At 55.1% G+C, this 22110-nt stretch overlaps 8 protein-coding genes across 8 annotated transcripts; 3 read left to right on the forward strand and 5 right to left on the reverse strand.

Moving 5' to 3' along the window:
- Nucleotides 1-745: 745 nt before the first annotated feature.
- ATEG_02044 (putative GPI-anchored cell surface glycoprotein) lies at nucleotides 746-4293 on the forward strand (the record flags this gene model as incomplete). The annotated part of the gene is made up of 4 exons (XM_001211222.1): nucleotides 746-819; nucleotides 878-1065; nucleotides 1218-4157; nucleotides 4247-4293. The coding sequence occupies 4 exons, from the start codon at nucleotides 746-748 to the stop codon at nucleotides 4291-4293; spliced, it is 3249 nt and encodes a 1082-aa protein (XP_001211222.1).
- A 521-nt stretch (nucleotides 4294-4814) lies between these two features.
- ATEG_02045 (pseudouridine synthase PUS4) lies at nucleotides 4815-6088 on the reverse strand (the record flags this gene model as incomplete). Its single annotated transcript, XM_001211223.1, has 2 exons — nucleotides 4815-6004; nucleotides 6055-6088. 2 exons carry the CDS (start codon nucleotides 6086-6088, stop codon nucleotides 4815-4817), a joined length of 1224 nt encoding a protein of 407 aa, XP_001211223.1.
- Nucleotides 6089-6688: 600 nt separating this feature from the next.
- Nucleotides 6689-8378, forward strand: ATEG_02046 (uncharacterized protein; the record flags this gene model as incomplete). Its single annotated transcript, XM_001211224.1, has 3 exons — nucleotides 6689-6997; nucleotides 7051-7209; nucleotides 7269-8378. 3 exons carry the CDS (start codon nucleotides 6689-6691, stop codon nucleotides 8376-8378), a joined length of 1578 nt encoding a protein of 525 aa, XP_001211224.1.
- A 425-nt stretch (nucleotides 8379-8803) lies between these two features.
- On the reverse strand, nucleotides 8804-10026 carry ATEG_02047 (EBP2 family rRNA-processing protein; the record flags this gene model as incomplete). Its single annotated transcript, XM_001211225.1, has 3 exons — nucleotides 8804-9102; nucleotides 9178-9844; nucleotides 9889-10026. The coding sequence occupies 3 exons, from the start codon at nucleotides 10024-10026 to the stop codon at nucleotides 8804-8806; spliced, it is 1104 nt and encodes a 367-aa protein (XP_001211225.1).
- A 926-nt stretch (nucleotides 10027-10952) lies between these two features.
- On the reverse strand, nucleotides 10953-12123 carry ATEG_02048 (protein disulfide isomerase family protein; the record flags this gene model as incomplete). The annotated part of the gene is made up of 2 exons (XM_001211226.1): nucleotides 10953-11533; nucleotides 11601-12123. The coding sequence occupies 2 exons, from the start codon at nucleotides 12121-12123 to the stop codon at nucleotides 10953-10955; spliced, it is 1104 nt and encodes a 367-aa protein (XP_001211226.1).
- A 304-nt stretch (nucleotides 12124-12427) lies between these two features.
- ATEG_02049 (MKT1 family protein) lies at nucleotides 12428-15052 on the reverse strand (the record flags this gene model as incomplete). Its single annotated transcript, XM_001211227.1, has 9 exons — nucleotides 12428-12517; nucleotides 12568-12760; nucleotides 12814-13045; nucleotides 13099-13348; nucleotides 13397-13483; nucleotides 13535-14374; nucleotides 14437-14534; nucleotides 14597-14965; nucleotides 15046-15052. The coding sequence occupies 9 exons, from the start codon at nucleotides 15050-15052 to the stop codon at nucleotides 12428-12430; spliced, it is 2166 nt and encodes a 721-aa protein (XP_001211227.1).
- Nucleotides 15053-15601: 549 nt separating this feature from the next.
- ATEG_02050 (putative oxidoreductase, 2OG-Fe(II) oxygenase family) lies at nucleotides 15602-16881 on the forward strand (the record flags this gene model as incomplete). The annotated part of the gene is made up of 4 exons (XM_001211228.1): nucleotides 15602-15694; nucleotides 15746-15909; nucleotides 16047-16197; nucleotides 16255-16881. 4 exons carry the CDS (start codon nucleotides 15602-15604, stop codon nucleotides 16879-16881), a joined length of 1035 nt encoding a protein of 344 aa, XP_001211228.1.
- Nucleotides 16882-17573: 692 nt separating this feature from the next.
- samB (MYND-type zinc finger protein MUB1) lies at nucleotides 17574-19385 on the reverse strand (the record flags this gene model as incomplete). The annotated part of the gene is made up of 1 exon (XM_001211229.1): nucleotides 17574-19385. The coding sequence occupies one exon, from the start codon at nucleotides 19383-19385 to the stop codon at nucleotides 17574-17576; it is 1812 nt and encodes a 603-aa protein (XP_001211229.1).
- Nucleotides 19386-22110: the final 2725 nt, after the last annotated feature.

Below are 22110 nucleotides of genomic sequence, written 5' to 3' on the forward strand. Positions count from 1 at the left end.
TGTATTCGGTTTCTGTCTATGTCGAAGAAGAACAGTTTAAAATGGATGGGATGGATTTTGTACTTATAATCTGGATTATGACATTTTGGTCCCCGCATCGGGAGTCTCCGAGGGTTTCTTTGCGGCGGAGACCTCCAGGATCAATTCCACTGTGGAATCAATGCTTTGATAGCAATTGTACTGAGGACGTGAATTGATGGTGTGAACGCATTAGAGTCTTGTTTCGTATAAATTATAAATGAGATCTAGGATGGTGGGTGAACTGGAGGTGCATGAGGGTATACTCGACAGGGGTCCAATCATCTGCAGTTGAAGAACATTCATTCACATCAATCTGTACCACTCCTCTATACCCCTCTACATTCTATAGACCACTCCTTGCACTCTACAACCCTTACAGTACACTACATACACCTTCTACTTAGTCTTCTACTAATCAAATCTGAAACGACCAGCGCACCCACCAGCCTCTCGTGCCCGATTGGGGCCAGAAAACGTGGAGTCCCGAGTGGAGGTTGTCGAGCCACTCATCGTCTGCCCCTGACTGCAAAACCTCCTGAGCGGTTCGTCCGTTCAGCCAGATCTCTCGAATTGATTACTGTATCTGTTACTGTTCATTCACTCCTCTTCTTTCTCCCTCTCTCTCTCTATCTTCCTCTCTCGCGACCAATTCTCGGGCATCTGCGTCTCCATCCTAAATCCCCTTTGTCATCATTCCACGCTTCGCCTCAATGCCGCTCCCGCCATGTCTCTGAATGGGCTGGATAATCCCGCCGTCCTCGAAGCCTATCAATCTGTTTTGACCGAGGCCGGAGGATGGTACGTTCCTGACTGTGCCATCGTCCGCTTTTGCTCATACCAACTCATTCGCTCGCAGGTTTCTCCTTCGGTATGTCTCCAGAGATGAAGTCGCCCTCCTCGATCGAGGAACCGGTGGGGTGCCCGACGTCCGCAACGCCATCGACGCCTACGAAGAGACCTCTCCGCTCTATGGCTTTCTCCAGTATCGTCGCAGGAAGGTCGTGCTGAGCTACATGCCCGAGGGCCTCTCTCGTCTTATTCAAGGTGCGCCAAACCCATTGATATCCAAGCCCCCTGGTCGAACATCACCCGCTAACCAGATCGCGCTATCCCCCCTGCAGCCCGTACCACCGTCCAATTCCAGTCGATTCTGGACAAGTTCTCCCCGCATGACACCGTCTTCTCCTTATCGCAAGCCTCCGAACTCACTGAGAGCGCCCTGTCGTCCGCATGTCTGCTACATACCGCATCAGGTTCCATCACCTCCTCGTCGAGCTCCCTCCGCCGCCGGAGACTGATGGAGATCGCCGAGGATGCAGAGGAAAGTCCCGCGACAAAAGACGTCACACAAGCCCCGTCGGTCGGCAATGAGACGCGCGAACGGTCCTTTAGCCAACTCTCCGAGGCCACCATTGTACCGCCCCCGTCCGAGGCACAACCGCCGTCGAACGCCGATGAACCATCGGTCCCCGCGAATCCCGTGGACAACCACCAACCCAATGGACGCCCCCCGTCGATCGCCGAAGGTCGTGTGTCGGAATACGCACCCTCGAAGCCCCTACCCGCTGAGGAAGCCTCCTATGCAGCATCCGAGCCCCGCAGATCGACCCAGTCCGCAAGGCCGTCCCTACGGGATCTGGACCGCTCCAGCGTACACAAACAGAAAGTAAAACTCGGCCCTCGACCGTCCGTGGACGGGAGCGGCCGTCCTCGCACCGCGGGGAACCTGTCTCGGAGTGCTGAACAGCGGCCTGTCGTTTCGTTACCCGCCGGCATGCGTTCGTCATCCTTACGAAAGTCCAATCCCGCCCCCGCTCGCCCTCGGTCACAAGGGAGCACAGTAGCATCTTTCTCTGGCATGTCGAGCAGGTCCAGTACCGCACCGCCGGTCCCTCCTCTATTAGTCCCGCCCGCGTCCATGCAAATTGGACGACCCCAGCTGTCGCCCGGTGCTCGATCATTAAGCGCCCTATCATCATCGGGGACCTCGCACGAGAAGGAGCGGCTGATGAAAGCTCTCCAACTCCGGAAGACACAAATGCAAAAGAAGGCACAAGAGGGAAAGAACTCAAAGCCGGCTCAGGAGCCCGAAAAGCCCGTCTTGGATGCAGTGGAGGATAAGGAGAACATCTTTCAGGGAAGCGGAACGTCGGATACTAGTAACAAACAGACGAGCGGCATAGAGAACGGCAAGGAGCCGCTGTCCGAAACGCAGCCGTGCGCGCCTCCAGAGCCCTCAGAGTCTCCTAACGAGGACGAAGAAAACTCAGCAGAGCAATCGCAGTCCGAGCCGGTCCTGCCCCTATCCACCGACCCTGATCAGCGTGGGGATCCCCCTGCTGATATATTACCCCCGACGACAAACGAAGAAAATTCGATGGATCCTCGTGAAACGGCAGAAACGGGGCAGTTTCAGAAGACACCAAGCCTTACCGAGCCCGAAACAAACGCCATCCAGCAGGACTTGGTCGTGTCTGTTGACCGTGAGGCTAAGAGTGGCCCCGACTCGCCTAGCGCCGTCATCGAAGTCCCACTCGGGGAGCAGTCGCCAAAAGCTCCAGAGGAAGAAATTACGGCTGCTTCTACGTCCCCACCGGCGGAAACGAAACCTCCTGTTCCTGCAGAACCAGAGGGCGACCGGACAGGCCCATCCACCGACCCCCTCCCCCCACAGTCTATTGCTCTTCCTACCTCTCCCTCCTCTGAATCACCACTGGACGCCGCCCCTGACCCCTCCAAAGCAGCTGCTTCTCCCGGAACCACACCGCAGCATGAATTGACCCCTGAAATTCCGACCGTGGAAGACAAGGACGTGAACCAGCCCAAGGATAAACGCAAACCTCTCCTCGAGCCCATCCAAGTCCCGACCCCGGAATATTCTGATGACGATAACCTCCTCTCGGACGACTCCTTCATGGAAGAATTAACGAGTGCCACGGTGGAAGAGGCCAAGCCCATATCCGTCGGGAAGTCGCCGTTGTCTCCCGGCTACTCCAACAGTGCCAACGAGACCGTGGCCCCGGATGCCTGGAGGAATTCGCGAGCCGTCTCCAATCCCAGTGCGGTTGGTCATCCCACGCCCAACATGCAAGCATTCGCGGTGGGCAGATCGGTTTCGACGCCCTACCCCGACACGGACAACTCCACGAGCCCGGTTCTGGTGGCCAAGAAGATCAACGTGTCGTCGGGGATCTCGAAACGTATCAAAGCCTTGGAAAAGTTCTCAAACAACTCTCCATCCCACTCGTCCCAGAACTTAACCCCGCCATCTGCGTCCTCGTCCTTCGAGACTCTCCGCAAGAGAGCCTCGGTGTCCCTCAGCAGTCCAGATAACGGCCCCTCTCGGCATAGCACATACACGCCGGAAGCGTTCTCTCGAGCCTCGAGCGTGTCACGTCGTGGCTCGCAATCGAGTACTGGGGGAAAGCGTACGACCCGGTCGGTCTCGGTAACCGCTCGGATCATCCGCGAACCTGCACCCAGTGACGCGAACGGGGAATCGACCGAATCTGGCGTGCTCAATCTCCAAGCGAGCCCATTGACCGTCGAACATGAGACGTCGGAAGCTCCTCTTTCACAGAGCTTGTCGGCGGAGTCGGCAACCAACAATGCCGAGCGTAGCATGTCGACGTCCTCTGCGGCCTCGGCAGGCTCGGGCCCTCCCCCGCGCTCGGAAAGCCGGCTATCCATCTCTTCGACATCAAGAAACGAGATCGCCTCATCCCCAGAGGAAAAGAAAGAATCTCGGACGTCTCGACTGATTCGCCGCATGTCGTCGATCAAATCTCACTCCCGAAAGAGCACTGTTTCGACTGTAAGCCCCGTTGTCAAGGAGGAAAGCTCGCCTTCTCGGAGCAAAGAGTCGGAGGCAGCGGAAGCTCCTGAGGCGGTCGACATCGGCGAGGTTAATGTCCAATTCCCGGACGCGCTCCTGTGGAAACGGCGCTTCGTCCGAGTCGATGACCAGGGTTATCTGGTTCTGACACCTGCGAACGCGGATTCGACCCAGAGGAACATGGTCAAACGGTTCCACATGACGGAATTCAAGACGCCTTGTCTCCCCGATGAAGATCGGGAAGAGATGCCCAACAGTATCATGCTGGATTTGTTCAACGGTAGCACCCTGCAGTGTGCGTGTGAGTCCCGCCAAGGACAGGCTTTTGTACTTCAGAGTGAGTTCTACATCCATTGCATGACACGAGAATCGGCCACTGACATTATCTAGCCCTTGTTCATGCCCACAGCATCCATCAGTCGCCTCCAACTCAATAGTCTTTGCATTACATAGAGCATTTCCTTCCATTTTTCTGTCTGTGTTGACATGCATCTTCTGTCTCACTCTTCACCTATCCTTGATCCTTTCCTTGTGTTTACAGCGGTATACCCCTTCTAAAATGGTTTCCCTTGTTTGTTTGCTGTTGTGGTATCTAGTCTTACAGCTGGTTCCTTTCCTTGGCAACCCAGAGCCTTCCTTTCTTTGTCATTTATCCTTGGTTCACCTGATGAGCTGTATGATCTTATGATTAGACTGAGTGCCTCGCAGCGTTGCTGTTTGGCGTAGGGATCATGGGGAGTAACTGAATAAACCAACATCATATCTTGTGGCATATTCATGGTTCTGGCGGCCTGCTTGCTGTCCTCGGCGTACTCCGTAGAATGGCCTTATGCTCGCAGGGACGTTCGACTCTGGACCTGCGTTGGATCCCCGTATTGAATGGAACTTCCGCGCGCGATCTGAATTTGTATACAGTAGACTAAAAGGCACGCGATGATACATGTCCCCATACCAACCATCAAGGCGACGCTCGAGCCGAGTCCTTCTCCTCGGCCTCCCGCTTCTTCTCCCATTCCTCCAGAAAGCGCTGGACCTTGGGGCCCCAGACCTCTTCACCCGCCTCGAGGTCCTTATACTCGAGAACCTTCTCAGGGTCGAGGTCGAAGTGCGCCTGACGCGTGCGAATCAAAGAACTCATGAGACCACAGCTGCCAACGGCCTTGCCGAGGTCATGCGCCAACGAGCGAACGTAGAACCCAGACGAGACGGTCATGACAATCTTCACAGCCGGTGGCTGCGCCTTGGGTGCGTCAGTCTTCGCTTCCGGCGTCTCCGGCTTCTCGGTCTCTTCCTCTTTACTAGACGGTTGCTCGGGTTCCACCGGCGCGGCCTCGCCCTCCGCGGACACCTTCTGCTTCTTCGCTGTCGGCGCCGAATCATCTTCGGCCGGTGTCTGCTCCCCGTCCTTGGGACTGCCTTCCGGCGGGGGCGTCTTCCGTTTCGACGCGGCAGCCGGCGCATCCGCCGTTACACCCTCCTCTGGTGCAGACGCCGCGACGGGCAGCGCATCGTCCTTTTCGAGTAGCTTCTCAGCGACAGCCTTCTCCTCTGCGGGAGCCTCCTCCTCAGGCCAGCGATAGTCATGCGAACCAGGCTCATACCACTCGACGATGCGCAGATCGGAGACCTCGACTGGACGTTCCTGGATCTCGACAGGGGGCAGTTTCCCCTCACGGGCATACTCGTAGAGCTTTTTCCCGTTAACCTTGAGGGCGGAGAAGATCGGGGGCCGCTGCATGATCTTGCCGCGGAAGCGGTCGAGGGCGGCCTCGACAGCGGCGCGGGTGACGTGCTCGTAGGGCGCGCGGCGCACGATCTTGCCCAGACAGTCATAGGTGTCGGTCTCGGCGCCGAACAGCACGACCGTCTCGTACGACTTGGTGCAGCCCAGGAAGTCGTTCAGCTGCTTGGTGCCCTTGCCGACGCCAGTGACGAGCACGCCGGTCGCAAGCGGATCGAGGGTGCCGCCGTGGCCGATCTTCACGTCCAGCCGTTGCGTGCGCCGCCGGTTGCGCTGGAACTTACTCTCGCGTTTGCGCCGCGCCCGCTCCGTCTCCAGCCACGGCTGGAAGAGCTTCGACGGGTTGAAGTGGTGCTGCAGGTTGCGGATGACGTCGGCTGAGGTGATGCCTTGCGGTTTGTGCACGGCTGGAAGGGTTAGTTTAGGGTCGAGATGCTTTCTGAGGGGAGGTGCGCACCGAAGACGCCTTCGTAGATCTTTTCTCCGGACATGGTGGTTCGAAAGAGTCGCAGGCCGCGACGGAGGCCCATCAGTTGGGTGGATTAGGGGTCGGAGGAAATTGAACAGGGACTAGCAGCGAATGAACTGTAATTGGTGAGGCAATTGAGCTGGAGAGACTGATGAAGCGCTGTGAGGTGAAGAAAAATTAAGGTATCCGATTGACTGAAGGTTATCGGAAGTTTCCTATCAGCCGTACGGTAATTTACTCCGTACAGGTACGCGCTCCCCGGTATTTACGTAACCCCTCGATCAACCTTACATCCATCGTCTCACGCTTCTCTTCCACCCTCACTACACTCATCTTCTCCCTCCAATTCTCTTTATACCACCATGCTCCCCTGGAGACATGACCTCGCGAGAAGATAGTGTCCTGGCCCCCAGAGACCCGTCTCTCGTCGACGAGAACGACTGGGAAGAGTTCAGTTTGTCCGAGGTGCGAGTTCTGGTCCCAGGCAAATCCCGCTATGCGAACCTTCTCGCCGCCTCCGAGGACAATCCCGTCCAGGTAACCGGCTGCCTGGACGAGGTGGAGGAGGAGCAGGAATCGCTCGGTGCGTATTCCTTGATGCCTGTTCTTCTCGTAACGAAGTATGGCTCCTTGTACAGAGCATACTAACAAAGGCTTTAATGCAGTCCTCGACCCCGACTACCTCTCCAAACGAATCGTGCTCGAAAACGTCACGCACTACGCTTACGGCCAGCACAATGACGGCGAAGTCGGCTTTTGGGTAGCCGGCCGCGCCGGGTGGTTCTCCATCTCCCCCGCGAGGGGCTACCGCAACATATTCAACGATGTCATTGAGGCTATCGATCTGCTGTATTTCCTTGCGGACCGGCATCAGGCCAAGCGGCGGAAGCGGCGGAACTGGAATCCGAGCGTCGAGTATCTGTGTGAAGAGGTGAGATTGTTCCATTGCGGGAGTCAAAGGGTGTGCTGACAGCTAGGGGATAGTATGTGAACCACACGCATGGGATCTGCGAGGACGCCGATGATTCGCTCGAAGTGTTTCACAAACACCATACGTTTCTGCTCTCGCGCATGCTGAAGGGCGAGGAAAATGTGCAGTGGACGGAGACGAATGTCTTCCAGCATCTGTGCGAGACATTCCCGGTACGTGCTGTCGATCCGGACCGTGTGACTCGGATGGCGGGCAATGCTGACGGAAATAGGAGGATTACGAGGAGATCAAAGCCAAGCAAGAACCGAAGACGCAAGACTCCGACGCCGAAGACAGCGACGACGACAACAACGACGACGCGGAGAAAACCCACTCCCCCGATCCCACTACTGTATCGAAAACCCAGGCGGAAGAGATATACAAGATCATCACAGACCTCAAGGATGCAGGACACTTGGCGAAGCGGCAATTGACGCTCGATCTGGTCGCGTCAACTCTCGTGGGGCAGTTCGAGATCGACTCCGAGGACTACGCGCGAGACCTACTGGCATCGAGGGCGGACGCCGTCCTGGAGATGATGGACGAAGCGAAAACGAACGCGTTTGATTGGTCTCGCAAAGTCATATACCGGGAGCTGAAAGCTGCGTCGAAGAAAAATGACGCCAAGCATGTCGCCCTTACGCCGCTACGGCCGCGGATGTCGGCAAATGACGACTCGTCCGCTGAGGACAGTGAACAAGACGAGGATCAGCCCCGAGCACGGAGACGACGGGTCCGCAAGTCAGTTCTCCGCCCGAAAAGCTCAGTCGCCACGAAACAGACGGGCAAGCGCACGCGCAGCGCGGCGATTGCCCAGGAGGATCTGTCCGACGACAACACCGACGCTATGGATGAAGTCGAAACGCCGAGTAAAGTCCGTGGCCATGACCTCGTTCGGGATCCGCTGTCCACGCGAGCGAAGCGCCGGACTCGGTCCATACTGTCGGAATCGGGGTCAACCCCGTTCCAGAAGACCCCCCTACAGGAGACGCTTCAGAGCAGGAACACCTCAGTATCTGTTGCCGACCAGGAAGCTTCGGAGATCGACGTGCACCATGGTGATGGACTCCCATCCGATACCTGGATCTGCCAGGTCCGGGACTGCGGAAAGATGATCCAGAAGAGCAACACAAAGCGCGGTCAGGAGATGATCCGGGATCATTCGCTGGCTCACGCCGACGACACCAAGGCCAAACTGGACCTTGTCTTTTCCGAACAGCGCCTCAACATCGGTCTTCCGGTGGATCATCTTCTCAGCCGGATTCGAGAAATGGGAGGGGATGGGCTTGGCCTTCCGGCAATCAACGGCGACACCAACGGGACCAGCTCGATAGAGACCTAGACCAGGTTGGACATGAAGCAATGTATAATGGGTGACCCAGGAACAACCAAATTACGGGAAACACAACATACCCAACAACAAAATACACGGGTGGAATCATTGAGCGTTTCTGATTCGCATGGAGGCTTTGCAATGGGTGAGGTATGGGCGTTCCAGCCAGGCGTCAAGGGCAAGATAGGAGCGGCGTTGAGATTCATGGGACTGGCATGGATTTAGTGATTTTGGGATGATACCTACTTGAGACTAGTTGATAATGACTATGCAACGAGGAGCAATTGACAACGTCAATATTAATTCGGTTATATACGAGCCGCTGGTTCTGATCTAGTAGTCGACGGAATTCTTTTGATAAACGCAAAACAACCTGCTTTTACACCCATACCGAGCAAGGATCAAAACAAAGAAACGAAGCCTGGAGAATCTATTCATACACGTCCCTTTGCCGCCGCTCTCTTGCTCTTTCCAGGTCGTTTAGCGCCACCCTTCATCTTCTTCACCGAGAAGTTCCGCAGGTCACCGCTGGAGAGCGCATCGCCGCTCTTCGCATGTCGCTTCTTCCCGCCGAAGCCGTACTTCTCGTTCTTCTTCTGGCGCTTCAGCGACGGGCCGCCCTTCTCGGTGGTGCGGCTGCGCTTCCGGCTGCCAGCCTGGTTGGCGTCGTCGATGCTGACGTCGAACAGGTCACCGGAGTCGTCGGTCGGGCCCGACGTGTCTGCTTTCCGCTCTGCGAGTAGTCAGTACATTTTCCCGACTCGAACATATAACTGTAAAGTCCAAAGGGTAGGGCAGGGAGACGCACTCTTCTTCAAGGCATTGATCTTCTCCAGAGTCTCGCGCTTCTCCTTCGCACGCTGCTGCAGCTTAGCCACCTGGACCTGCTTTCCGAACTTCTTGAGATCGCGCTGCTTGCGGGCCTCGGCGGCGGCCTTCTTGGCGGCGGCCTCGTCGTACAGCTTCTTCTTGATCTTGTCCATGTGCTCGTCGGTCTTGACCATCTCGGCGAAGTAGTCGCCGGGGCGGGTGAAGGGCACACCCTCCTTCTTCAGCAGGCCGCGGGCGGTGGTGGCGGCGGCCTGGCACACTTTGTAGAAGGCGAGTTCGCGGGCCAGGTCGTCGTTGGGGTCGGGAACGTCGATGGGCTCGGTCGAGACCAGCGAGTTGTGCTCGGAGAAGGCGGTGTTGGAGTTGATGAAGGAGATGCGCTTGAGGGAGGAGGTGATGGCGGCGGAGTTGTTGATTGTGAGACGCTGGTGCGGGATGACATCTTCTCTTTCGTCGTCGGAGAGGTCTGACAGGGGGATATCTTCTTCCTCCTCTTCCTCGTCATCTTCCTCTTCTTCCTCGTTCTCGTTGTGTTCGTCGTCGCTCTTTTCTTCGGCGTTGTCTTCAGACTGTTCGTCACTTTCCTCGTCGCTCTCCTCGGCTTCCTCCGCCTTCTTCACTTTTTCCGATTCAACCTGTGGCGTCTGAATTAGATCTGCACGCAAACGAAGAAAGAAAGAGAACATACAACATCTTCCGCGGGATCAGCCTGCTTCGCCGCCTTCTTCTTCTTCGCAGCCCGAACGAGCTTCTTCTGCTTCTCGGCGTCGTAATCCCGGCCCTTGTAGTGGTCCAGGGCCTGCAGCAGCTGACTCCGCTTCGGCATCGTGACAGTTCCTGCGCGAGAAAGGATATGGTGTGGAGGAAGGTAATACTTGCGACGGAACTGCCTCCAACCGCATGGGAATTTTTTTGGGATAACGCTAGACTGGATAGGGTTAGGCGGTGATCCACCATGCGCTAGTCCTGTTCGGGTGTGGGCTTATCGGTGGTCGGCGGATTTGTTGATCCGGTGCTTATCTTCTCCTAGCCCTGTACGCTGCCATACCCAGAGTATACTTGACTTGCATTCCTTTTGCTCACTCATACTTTCGTTTGAACTCGCGTTGAGAGGTCGCCATGTCAGACGAGGCTAAACCCGCCGCGGAGCAGGTCTCTTCGCCCGCTGCACAGCCGGTTCGTACCCCTGTATTGGGCCCGACCCTCCACAGGCGCACAGCTAACCAGGCGCACGCTGTAGTCAACAGACGCGCAAGAACAGTTCACGGCCGCCGTCGATGAACTCCTAGACCAATTGCAGCATAAATTCGACACCGTGTCGCGGGAGATGTTTGGGAAGCGTTCGTACTTCCGTCCCTCCCTCGGAAGGGTTGGGCACTGGCTAGCGAAGACGCAGACTGACGATGCACTTAGTGGACGACATGGCCCGACGACTGGACGAACTCGAGGCGTCGCTGACGGTGGTTTCCGATGCGGCGACAAGTAACACGGAGAAGTGATGTACGATTGTCGGAGGCTGCCTCCGTTACCTCGTGTCTATCACGGTTTATGAAGCGATGCATTTCATTTTTCTTTCGCGTCTATCTGTTTCGTTTTACGCTCCATACATCATCCTGCGGAGACACCGCTCAAGATACCCATAACCGATGCATGTTCATAGCAAGATCCCGCATCTGCATTCTCAATACAAAACCATCCGACTATATCACAAGCGTCCTCGCAGTACAAAATCATCCATGTCACCCAGTCTATCTACAACTCGTCCTTCTGCGCCTTCTTGTCGCCAAGGAACCGACGCAGCACATTGCTCCGCGAGATGAGATCATCGACTTTCTCCGGTGCCGAGCCGCCCTTCTTCAGGATCTTCGACAGACGCGCAAACTCCTTCTGCGCATACTCGTGGTTATCGGCCAGCTTCTGCGCCACCTTGACGTAGTACTGCGCATACTTGTCCTGCAGGCCCTTGGCGGCCTTGGAGACCTCGGCCACCAGCTCGGAGAAGTTCTCCGACGACGTGTACCGGGCGACCAGCTCGTCGAGCACGGTGACGGTGCCAGCCTTCTCGTTGAGGCCGCCGCCGGGGGCGCGGTTGGTGCCCGTCTTCTCGTTCAGGAAGTCGATGAAGGCCTCCTCGGAGCGCGCCCCGGAGTAGGCAATGCCCTCGGTCGAGCCCTTGGGGAAGAACTTGATGGTCGGGTAGCCGGTCACGCCCTGCTCCTTCGCGGTGGCGCGGGCGTTCTCGGCCTCGGCGTCGACCTTGGCGATGACAACGTCGGACTCGAGGGCGAAGTCGTTGGCGAGGGTTTCCCAGGTGGGCGCGAGGCTCTTGCAGTCTGTAGTGTGCGTAATCGTCAGTACCTGTAGCATGCGTAAAACGCAGTCACGAGGGGAGGGACATACGTCCGCACCAAGGCGCAGTGAACGCAACCAGCACGTCCTTGTCACCACCAATAGTCGATTTGAAAGACGAGTCGGTCAGCATCTCGACCTTGCTGGGCTCCTTCTTGGGGCCGCGGGGCCGCACGCCGGTCTTCTCGGTGATGAAGGCGGACAGGCTCTCGAGGTCGCGGCCGCCCTTGTAGTCCTCGGGGGTGTCACTCTTGCCATCGAACCACTTCAGCGTCGGGAAGCCCTGGATGCCGAAGCGCTTGCCGAGATCGCGGTGCTCGTCGGCGTCGACCTTGCCGACGGTGACCTTGTCCTCGGCGTGGGCGAAAGCCTGGCCCAGCTCCTCGTACACGGGGGCGAGGTTCTTGCAGTGACCGCACCAGGGGGCGAAGAATTCCACCAGCGCGGGCTTGCCGGACTGGAGCACCACCTTGTCGAAGTTCTTGGGGATCAGGTCGACGACCGCGGAGGCGGCGCTGGCAATGCCGACCAGCAGCGTGAGGCAGCTCACGAGCAGGAAGCTCAAACGAGCCATGGTGTGGAGGAGGGTCGGTTCGAGAAGAATATGATTGAATTGAACTGAGTAAGTAAGCTTCGTTTTCCTGATTTGATTTCCTGGTTGGAATCCCCAGACTGAAGTAGATTCCGTGCGGCGGAAGTGTGATGGGGGGAGCTCCAAGCATGACGCCACGGAAAGGCCACTTGGTGTTTCATTACTAACCGCCTTATTAATTCATCTACATAATACATAATTCTTACGGAATTCATCCATCCTCATCAGGCATCCCGCGTTTCTTGTTGCTTGACTAGGACTAATTGGTATCTCCATGATGCGGCCCTCACCGTCTGTCTGCGAGCCAGGCGTTCGCAGCCTCAAATGTCTTGCTGTCCTTGAACTCCTTGCCCGCATGCTGCGTCCCCTTGTAGACCTACAGACCAGATCAGCTTCGGTCGATTGACCCAGGAGAAGGAAACTTACCGCATCCCACAACTTGAATGCCATGTCCAAGTTGCCCGTGAAACTGTCACTGTGCTGGAACCATTCCTTGCCCTTCGACTTCACCTCGGCCCGTGCCTCCGCGCTGAGCGGATCGGCCTGCAGAGGCAGGTCATCCAGGTACGTGCGCACGGCAATTCCAAGGCCGCAGTCGTTATCGTCAATGAACGGGAGTCTATTTGCACAGTCAGATGGCCGGTCGGGTATTCCTAGCCCGGAGTTCCTCACCTAATACTCAGGTCGTTCCAGTCGGACCGCTCCCGATCAGCATCGCCGCTGAGAAGGAGACCAGTCAAAACCACCTCGATCAGATTCCGTAACGCAGACCGAACCTCCGAAACCAGAGAGCGGTAGCATAGCAACTGTCTGCTGAGAGGGCCCGAGTATCCGATGCTCTTATGCTGTAACTTGGCGATGCACGCCACGCGGGACACCAACATATTGAAGCTCTTGTCCTCATCTAAGAATTCCAGTTAGAAACATCTCCGTCTTTAAGGCAACGCACAAGCTCACCTGATCCCCGCATTGGTCCTCCCGAGACATGGGAGAACCACTGCTTGGAATTGAGAAGTCCGAAACGAAGCATCTCAATTGCGAGGAATGTAGCCTCTTCAAGCGTATCCGACGGGTCCAAGACGGAGAGCGCCTGCTCCAGGCAAGCACCCCACTGCGTAAGCTGGTGGGTTTTTTCATCAATATACCCTCGGAGTTGCAAGAACCGCCAGAACACATTGGCGAGGATTTCATCTTGTGACGACAATGGCTGGAACAATTAGCTTCTTTCCCTCCCTGGCACTTCAACAGATCATACCTGAGACTCTCTGGCTTTCAAAGATTTGGAGGCAAAGTCCGAGTCCTTCAGGCTCTGGACGGCAAACTTGAACAAGCCACAGGACTCCTGAAAACAGTTAGACAAACATATGAAAAGTGGAGAGCATGCGTTACGAACCTGCAGCTTCTTCAGCGAGTCAGGGAGCTGGTTGGACCGAATCTTCCAAGGCGCGATGCTTTCCTTGACAGAGGGAATCGTTTTGAGGTTGATCGACGAGTCTGACTTTTCGTCATACCAGGTGCGGACATTAATCACTTTGGTTTGATAGAATCGGTGGAGGGAATTGGACAAAAGACAAATGGCCTGTGTGCGGATTGGGGTAAGGGCGCTACCCGCGACGTGGCGGTAGATCTCCGTATCCTCTACTCCTAGAGGGAGAGAAACAAGTACCTCGCCAGAGGTCAGGTAGTTGGGGACGTCCGGGCCGAGAACACCTTTGGAGAGGTAGAAGTAAAGCTCTTCCGGCAGGCGCTGGCCTATCAACTCATGCATATCGTTGGAGGTATTTTCAGGGTCCATAGGGCCAACCCGGCCTTCTTCATCCATGTAGACATGGTGTTTGACGGTCATTAAGGCACGCTTGTAGCGGTCGGTGTATTGGAGGTCCAGAACACGAGGGTTGTCTTCAAACTGAGCACAAAGAGACAGTGCACTGCGTCCGCCCAAGTTGAACATCTGGAGCGCATGTTGCAGAGTAAACTTGCCAGGGAATTGAGGATTTTCGAAGGCAGGAAAGGTGGGCAGGAAGGAAGACCCAAGGAGGAGACAGAAATCGAGGAACTGCTCATTGGAAAGACGAGTAAGCTCCTCCTGACATGTCTGCTTGGTAACCCAGTGAAACTGGGCCGGGTCGATGTCAATGCGAGTAATCAACTTGTCGACGTCGAACAGGAGGACTTCAGTTGGTCCACAGATGGCATCAACGAGGGGGTTGGTTCCTTTCGCAAGGTAGGACAGCTGTGAGAGAAGGCGGTCAGAAGAGCGCAAGAGAAGCACAAGGTATGCGTAGATTGTCTTACCTGAGCCGCAGCACTGTAGGGGGCGACGAGGTAGTCCACGCCATTTTGGCGCAGGATACGCTGCAAAAAGCGATAGAGAGTTTCCGGCCGAGGGGTGCCTTCATCAGCCGGTGCGTTAGTTTGGGCTTCTCAAATATGGATTTCGGGAAGGGATCCCTACCGGCTCCGCTGAACGCATCCACGACCTGGTCGGCCTGTTGCTGGTCGTAGAGATCCCAGGCTTGTTCGAAGGCACGGACCGACTCCGGTGAGACGTGGGGTCGTTGGTTTTTGGTGCCAAAGTCTAGGCCATTGAAGACGAAGAGGGTTGCAATTCCGAGCTCTTTGAGTAGACGTAACTCTCTTTCGATATTACTCTTGAGTGCGAACGGAAAGCCACCCAGGGCGACCAGCAGAGGCTCGCGGGTGGAGTGGTGAAGAAGGTGCTGGGAGATGTAGTGCGACGCATCAATTCCGACGACGGCGCCTTTGAGGGCGGAGAGGGGAAGAGAGGAATGACGGCTGGCGAGCCAGTCATCCAAGGGCCGGACTGTCAGGGAGAAGTAGTGGTTAGTTGTGTGTTATGGCAATTGGAGCTCCCAGGAAGAATTGGGGGTAGACCAAGCTTACTGGGCATCTTTTTTCTAAGCTTCAGGACTGACACGGACTCCTAGTAGCGGAGACAGAGCTAGGGGCCCGCGGGGCGGGGGGAGGTCGAAGGGGGAGGATAAAGAGTGGAGATAAGATGGAGGGGAGGAAAAGGAGAATGGACAAAGGGAGGGAGGAGGAAGAGAAGGCAGTGAGAGAGTGGGAGGAAGAAACGCGAGGTGAAGACGTGCAAGACGGCCGTCTTTGCGATGGATGGATGATGGTATCACGATCGGTCACGGGGGGCTGTCGAACAAAACGAGTCAAAAAGAAAGCTTGCTCCGGGAATCGAACTAGTGCCGCTTTTCCCGATTAGGATGAAGGCGGAGAACGCCGTTGCATCTTATCAGCTTTGCGATAAGAGTATGACATGACATACATATATATTTCCTCTATTCTCCCCGCGATATCAACCTGATCTATACCATTTCTCTCCTCTCCTGTGAACATCAACATGGATCCTTCAACCGTAGGACCGCCCATTCAGCTCCCCGTCATCGACATCTCCAACCCGAATGACCCCGCCGTGGGGAAGGAAATGCTCGATGCGGCCACCAACTACGGCTTCTTCTATGTGAACAGTAAAGGCTCGGACTTCGCCGTGGCGGATGTCAAGAAGGCGTTCGGTCTGGTATGAGAACCGTCCACAATGGCGACGGATATGCAACTCACTCGACGATAGTCCAAAGACTTCTTCATGTCTCCCATGGAGGAGAAAGCCGCTTGTCGCATTCAGCCGAATGTACGCTCCATCATCCTCTCACTCGTCTCTTCACTGACATCTTCGTCTAGAACCGGGGCTGGTCGGGAATGCATGTTGAGACTCTTGATCCCGAGCACCAGCGGGTATGTCATTCACTCGGAACGAAACGATATCTGTTTAAGCCATAATCACTGACACTGTCTCCTGCATTTATAGACAGGTGACTTCAAAGAGTAGCTCTCCCAATTCCAACCAATTAAGCGACCACTAACGCTCCCAGGGCCTTCAACTTCGCCGAATTCAAGGACGGAAAGGCTCAGCAGCCACTGCCTGCATCTCTGGCACCGCACGAAGCAGAAATCGGGCATTTCTCCGAGCTCTGCAACAAAACCTGCAACCGCATCCTCACCCTCCTAGCCCTCGGCCTGGACGTAAGACGCCCGTACCCCTCTTTTCGCAAGTACACACTCACACCAAACCCCCTCTAGATCCCAGACGACTTCTTCACCACCCGCCACGACCCCAGCAAAGGCTCAACCGGCTGTATCCTGCGGTACCTATACTACCCGTCCATCTTCTCGCCAGCCACATCCACCTACAAGCACGACACCGACGTCCGTGCCGGTGCCCACTCCGACTACGGCAGTGTGACGCTTCTCTTCCAGCGACCCGGCCAGCCGGGACTGGAGATCCGCACGCCAGAGGGCAGCTGGGCGCCGGTGCCAGTGCAGCCCGCGGCCGGCGACGGGTACGCCGAGGACGGCTTCGAGTTCCCGCCCATCCTGGTCAACATCGGCGACCTTCTCAGCTACTGGACGGACGGGCTGCTCAAGTCGACCGTGCACCGCGTCGTTTTCCCGCTGGCCGAGCAGCGCAGCCCCAACCCCCAGGACCGGTACAGCATCGTCTTCTTCTGCCATCCGCTGGACAAGACGGAGCTGGTCCCCGTGCCGAGTGCGGCCGTCACGGCGTACCGCGAGAAACGCGCCGAGAGCGGAATCAAGGATGAGCAGGTGGGTTTTGGGGGTGGTGCTGGGCATCTTGCGCCTGGAAAGCGGGCGCTCACGGCGGAGGAGCATCTTCATTCGCGGCTCGCGGCGACCTACAAATTTTAGAAAGTGGGTGCTCCCTGCTGGGCTCGTCGGTAGCAAAGGACCTTGACACTACCACGTCACTACTGTGTATATATTTTCCAACTCGTAAGGAAACGGTCAACATGTACTATGCATATGAATGCACTTGATGCAATAGATACATCCAGGATATTGACGGGAATTGGGCAACCAAAGGAAATGACCAACGGATCGTTCAAAAGCACACCCGACACTTGCCAAAAGAATCGCTCCAAGGGAATTGAAAGGGAGGGATACAGCATATGCGAAGCAATTACGAACAAAGGAAACTCGTCCGGCATGAAGTGAAGTGTCGAGGGTGGGAGACAAACTAAACAAGAAACAAGGGCCAAAAGTTGCAGGTGGTAGTTTGCAATGATGAGGTGCTAATCATGACCGCTAGAGGGGACTCATGTAAACAATCAACCGGCTTCATGCCCTGCGTTAATGAGACAGTGTGGACAGAAAATAGGTAATAAGAGATGAAGCAAAATTATTCGCCAAAAGAAATGGAATCAAAAAGACATACAAAAGGTATCTTGGTGATGAGTGCGAACGCCGCCAGGTTCTGAAATGCCATGCACGGGTAGATGGGAAACCTCGATAACATAAACAAAAAAGACATGGAAGATGGCGTGTATGACGCTATGCAAGGGCGGATGCGTTAGGAAAATTAGACAATTCATGCGGTCATATCATGGGGTGGTGTGGCACCAGTGGCGGTGGTAAACCCACGCAGCCTTTTGACAGTCTTTGCTGCAGTACTTGGTCCGGCGACAACGGCGGCACTTGGCGAACTGGCGCTGAAATTCTTCCCACTTGCCGCACTTGTAGTATGCGCACTGCCGGATACCACCGCGTGATTCGTCCTTTCGGCAGAGGTTTCGCATGACGACACAAGCCCAGTACTGCATGTCCTTCGAGTGATGACGAACAGTAAACTTCTCCACCAGGGGGAAGATGTTCACATCATCAGGGAGCAGGTACTCGTCCTCTTCTTCGGCAGTCTCCATCGGCGAGGAACCATCCTCGAACATCTGGAGTTCACGATCAACCTTGAGTTTGGGCACAAAGTGAGAGTTTTGGAAGTAGGATCGGAGGTTGCAATATTTGGAGACGTAGGCGAGGAGTTGAAGGGACATCAAAACGTCCTCATCGCGCGGCATTGTGGTCAGGACGTTCTGGGATGCTGTCGCCGACCGGTCACGGAAGTAGAGGGAGTACGGGCTAGGAACAATGTTGGGGGAGTTGGTCGTGTTAGCTGCCTGGGCAGGAGACAATCCCAGGGCAGTGTTGGTCTGCGTATTGCCGTTATTGATGGTGCTGCCATCCACCGTGGACCGATGAGTGATGTTGAAGGTCTCGGCTTCTTGTCCTTCAGAGGGATCAGTGACGGTGAGATCATGTCCATCGGAAACGCCGTTCAGCATGGCCTGTCGGTCGCCGACTTCATCAATCTCCATCTGGTTCTGCACGATGGGCTCGCTTGTCGCTTCAGACCGGGCACCGTCTTCCATCGAAAACGACTCCGCGTTTCCGTCGTCGGAATCGCCCGAGGCGGATCGCTGCTGTCTTAGAGTCGGTCGCTGCACGGGGACCGTGGTCGCTGCGTTGTTCCGGGCCTGGATGGGGCCGCTGGGAGTGGTGGGGGAATCAGGCTGAGACGTAATTCCGTTCTGCAATCCGGGGAGCATGCTGGGGAGTCTTTCGGTGTCACGAACGGGCCGCAGGCCGAAGCCATCGGCCGCATCCATGGGGGGCAAAGCGGTGGCAAGAGGCTGCATCGCCCTCTGACGATGACCGGGGTGCAGATAACGAGGATCATGAGTTCGGTGGTTGTGAGCTTCCTGACCAAATGTGCTCCTCTCCGGTGGAGAAGTCATCGGCGCACGAGGCGAGGAGCTAATGTCCATAGCATTGGAGTCGGCGACATGGTTGTCCTGGAAATACGGAGGGATTTCGATGTTGGGGGGAGGAGCCTGACGGCGGGAAGCCCGTTGTTCGGTATGGGCGGCCTGTTCCAGGAGGGACGGGCGAGCCGAAGGTTCACCAGCCGTGGGGACGGGCTTCGCATGATGCCTCGAAGAGTGTCTCTGAGTGTCTGGATCCGCCCGAGCGCGGGCCTTGTCGACGACCTTGATGTAGTTGTCCAGGATGGTTGCAATCACCGGCACCATATCCGCCTCGACGACTCTGGTTCTCACACTCTCCGAGCCCCGCACACCGATGTTGACGACACACTGGAAGGCCAGACTCCATTTCCACATCTCCATCAGGTCTCGGCTGCGGCCCTCCTTCAGGATGCATACCAGTCTCTCAATGCCGCCATCGACAGTGAGAATATCGCGAATCCGAGCAGAGGATGTGGTGAGATAGGCAAGATGGTTGAGAGAGTTGATGAGGGGAAGCGTTGATGTACAGTCGAGGGCACGTCTGTCATACAGGGTTGTCGTAATGTTGACAGAGGCCTTGTTGACGTTAGGGATGCTGAAATTGACCTCGCGCATGATGAGCGACGAGAAGGGGTAGGACGTCGAAAAGAGGTTTAGTGTAGTCGATTCAGTCGGATGGTAATCGTTGGGAGGCGATGGTTCAGCGAGAAGAAGTGATGAACAACCCCTAAAGTGAGATCGAAAACCCCCGTCGGAAGAAACGTGACCCGAGGGTAGGAAGGACTGAGGAGGGAAAGGAGGGGGGCGAGGGGATTTTATTCCTCAGTCATGAAGTAGCCGTTCGATGAGAACTTCCAGGGTCGTGAAGAGACACAAGGGCCAGCGGCTGGTAAATGGGAGGGGATGAAGAAGATGTTTGCAGAAAGACGAGGAGGCGTGAAGGGAAAAGGGTTGACCGAAAGCCAAGACCCGTCCGTCCGTCAGAGACTAGCCACAAGACAGTGATTCACCGGCCGAATGACACCCCGTCGAGATGAGGGAGTGCAACTGAAGAGGCCAAAGATGTCTGGAGAAGAAAGGAAGCGAATAAAAAGAAGGGAAATAGTCAGGATCGGTTGGGATGGGGGATGACGATGGATTGGGGGAGGAGGATGATGGGGGGCAAAGAGGGAGAGAGAAGGTCGCGGCTGAGAGCGAAAGCGGAGAGAGTCTTGTCAGGCGCCTGAAGCGCCTCTCCTGGTTCCTTCTTAGGGATTATCCCGCCACCACTTGCCTCTACGGATCTCTACCTAGAACACGGAATTCTACTTTACTAATCCCACAGTAAGAAGATATTCATATACTCATATTCCTTATATTACCGTTGACATGCATCACCATCAAGCATCGCACTTCTCTTCATCCTCTCCTCGAGGCTCTTCTGTCGTCATTCGAAGTGGTCGACTCCCAACCATCGTCAGCCCTTAAGGGATGACCATGACCCTCCGCGGATATTCTTTTGGGTCTTGAGATCTTTTTTTCGCCACCAAATCCAACAATCTAATATGTTGGCCTTCTGATCTTTCCACTGCAAGAAGAATCATCTGAGATGGCTTCGGTCGATCGACACATTCTTCCCCCTTTCTTCGTCGGCTTGCGTTGTAGATTCCGGGATCGTTGTGGTACCACCCACCACGCTTGCACATGGTGGATTCACCGATGGGCCCCGTTTTCTACCTGACTAACTAACCACCAACTCCGCTGAGAACTACCGAACCATCTGTAGATCGAGTGCAAGGACCAAGCTGAGAGAATCCACTTCACGCTCTATGTATAGTACTCCGTACACCGTTTTTTTCGCCTTCTACTCATAGATCATATTCTCGGGAGTGGGGACCTCTCGGGGCAGGGCAATTCCCGAATCCCGTAACAAAGGGATCGGAGGATGCACCGAAACACCCTACCTCCGAAAGGAACAAATCTACTCCGTACATTCTGCCTTGTAGAATGCCAAAACTTTATCTCTATTCCCTTGGGTCTAACCGCTTATACATATTGTTGCCCTAGTTCAGTGTCTTATGCCTTCTGGTGGCCTTGCGTGGTCTTTCTTTGCCGTGTACATGGAAACTAAGAATATACTTGTTAGAGGATGTCATCAGATGGAAGGCAAAGCTTTTATCTATGGAAACAGATCAACACATTGCTACCTGGGTACTGTTCTGACCATCTCGGCGTGTCAGCCGAATCAATGATATTCACCATCCAACCTATGTAAAACACTCATGAAACATCATCTACCCTGTACACCGCTGAATCCAGTCGTGAGAACAATGACGCAACTTCATCCTGGGCAAGGCAGAGAATAAAAGATGCAAATATACCCTACTTTTCCCCTCACGGAGAGCGCACAGGCATGAAATACCATCCTGTGCTATGTTTAGAACCCTGGTTAAGCGCGGAGAACAGCTGACAGGGTCCTTGTAGGCGTTAGCCGCCTCTCATGGCCAAGGCCATCTGGGTCATGTCCAACTGCGCTACATATTTGCTTTTGTGACTAGAGAAATTGCTATAGGGCCTATTTATAAGTCCTCGTGTTCACGCCACAAGTCTACTGTAAGTGTTAGTGTTGTGGTTTGGAGTGGGAGGTCCCTCGCGAAATATATTATTCCAACCAACGACCCAGCTCCCGCAATAAGCATGTCCTATACGGACAGCATCTTGAAGACGCCTTTAATTGTCACAACTATCGTACTATCGTACCGATGGTACCTACGGAGTAGTTATAAAATTTACGTAGAGTTAGGACTACAACCCTAGAGCCTATATATTAACAAACTACACCAGGTCTACTGCCTCGGTGACTGCGGATATCAATTACAACTTGAAAGGGTAAAATACTTCTCAATCCAGAACAATAAGGGAAATCCGCAGAAACCTGCCTCGCAGAAGTCGACCAGTAGAGTAGAAACTAAGTTATTGACCAGTCATCCCGATCACTTATTGATCGATCGTTGGAACCTAGTCGATCGTGTCCGGAGTATGATTCAACATACTAACTACCTATGCGGCTAACTACAGATAGATGCCCAAATATAAGGTAGGTCATTGCTCTGGACGGCTTCATAGTAGCAACCATAAAGGGGCCTCTCTCGTCAGCCAGGGCGCCACCGCTTGAAAGCTCAGTCAGCACTAATGAAAATTTGCCGCATCCGCCCAAAGCCGCAGAGTACTCGCTATTATTAATTCATAATACTAGGTACTAACCATTAATGACGACCTTCAGTCGAGAGAGGGGCGTCCGATAAACTAGTCAGGTACGGTTTTAGGTGATCAGCTTGCAGTGGAGAAAAATCCTCCGGAT

The sequence above is a fragment of the Aspergillus terreus genome, genomic scaffold (assembly GCF_000149615.1).
Source record: "Aspergillus terreus NIH2624 scaffold_3 genomic scaffold, whole genome shotgun sequence".
NCBI classification, from domain to species: domain Eukaryota; kingdom Fungi; phylum Ascomycota; class Eurotiomycetes; order Eurotiales; family Aspergillaceae; genus Aspergillus; species Aspergillus terreus.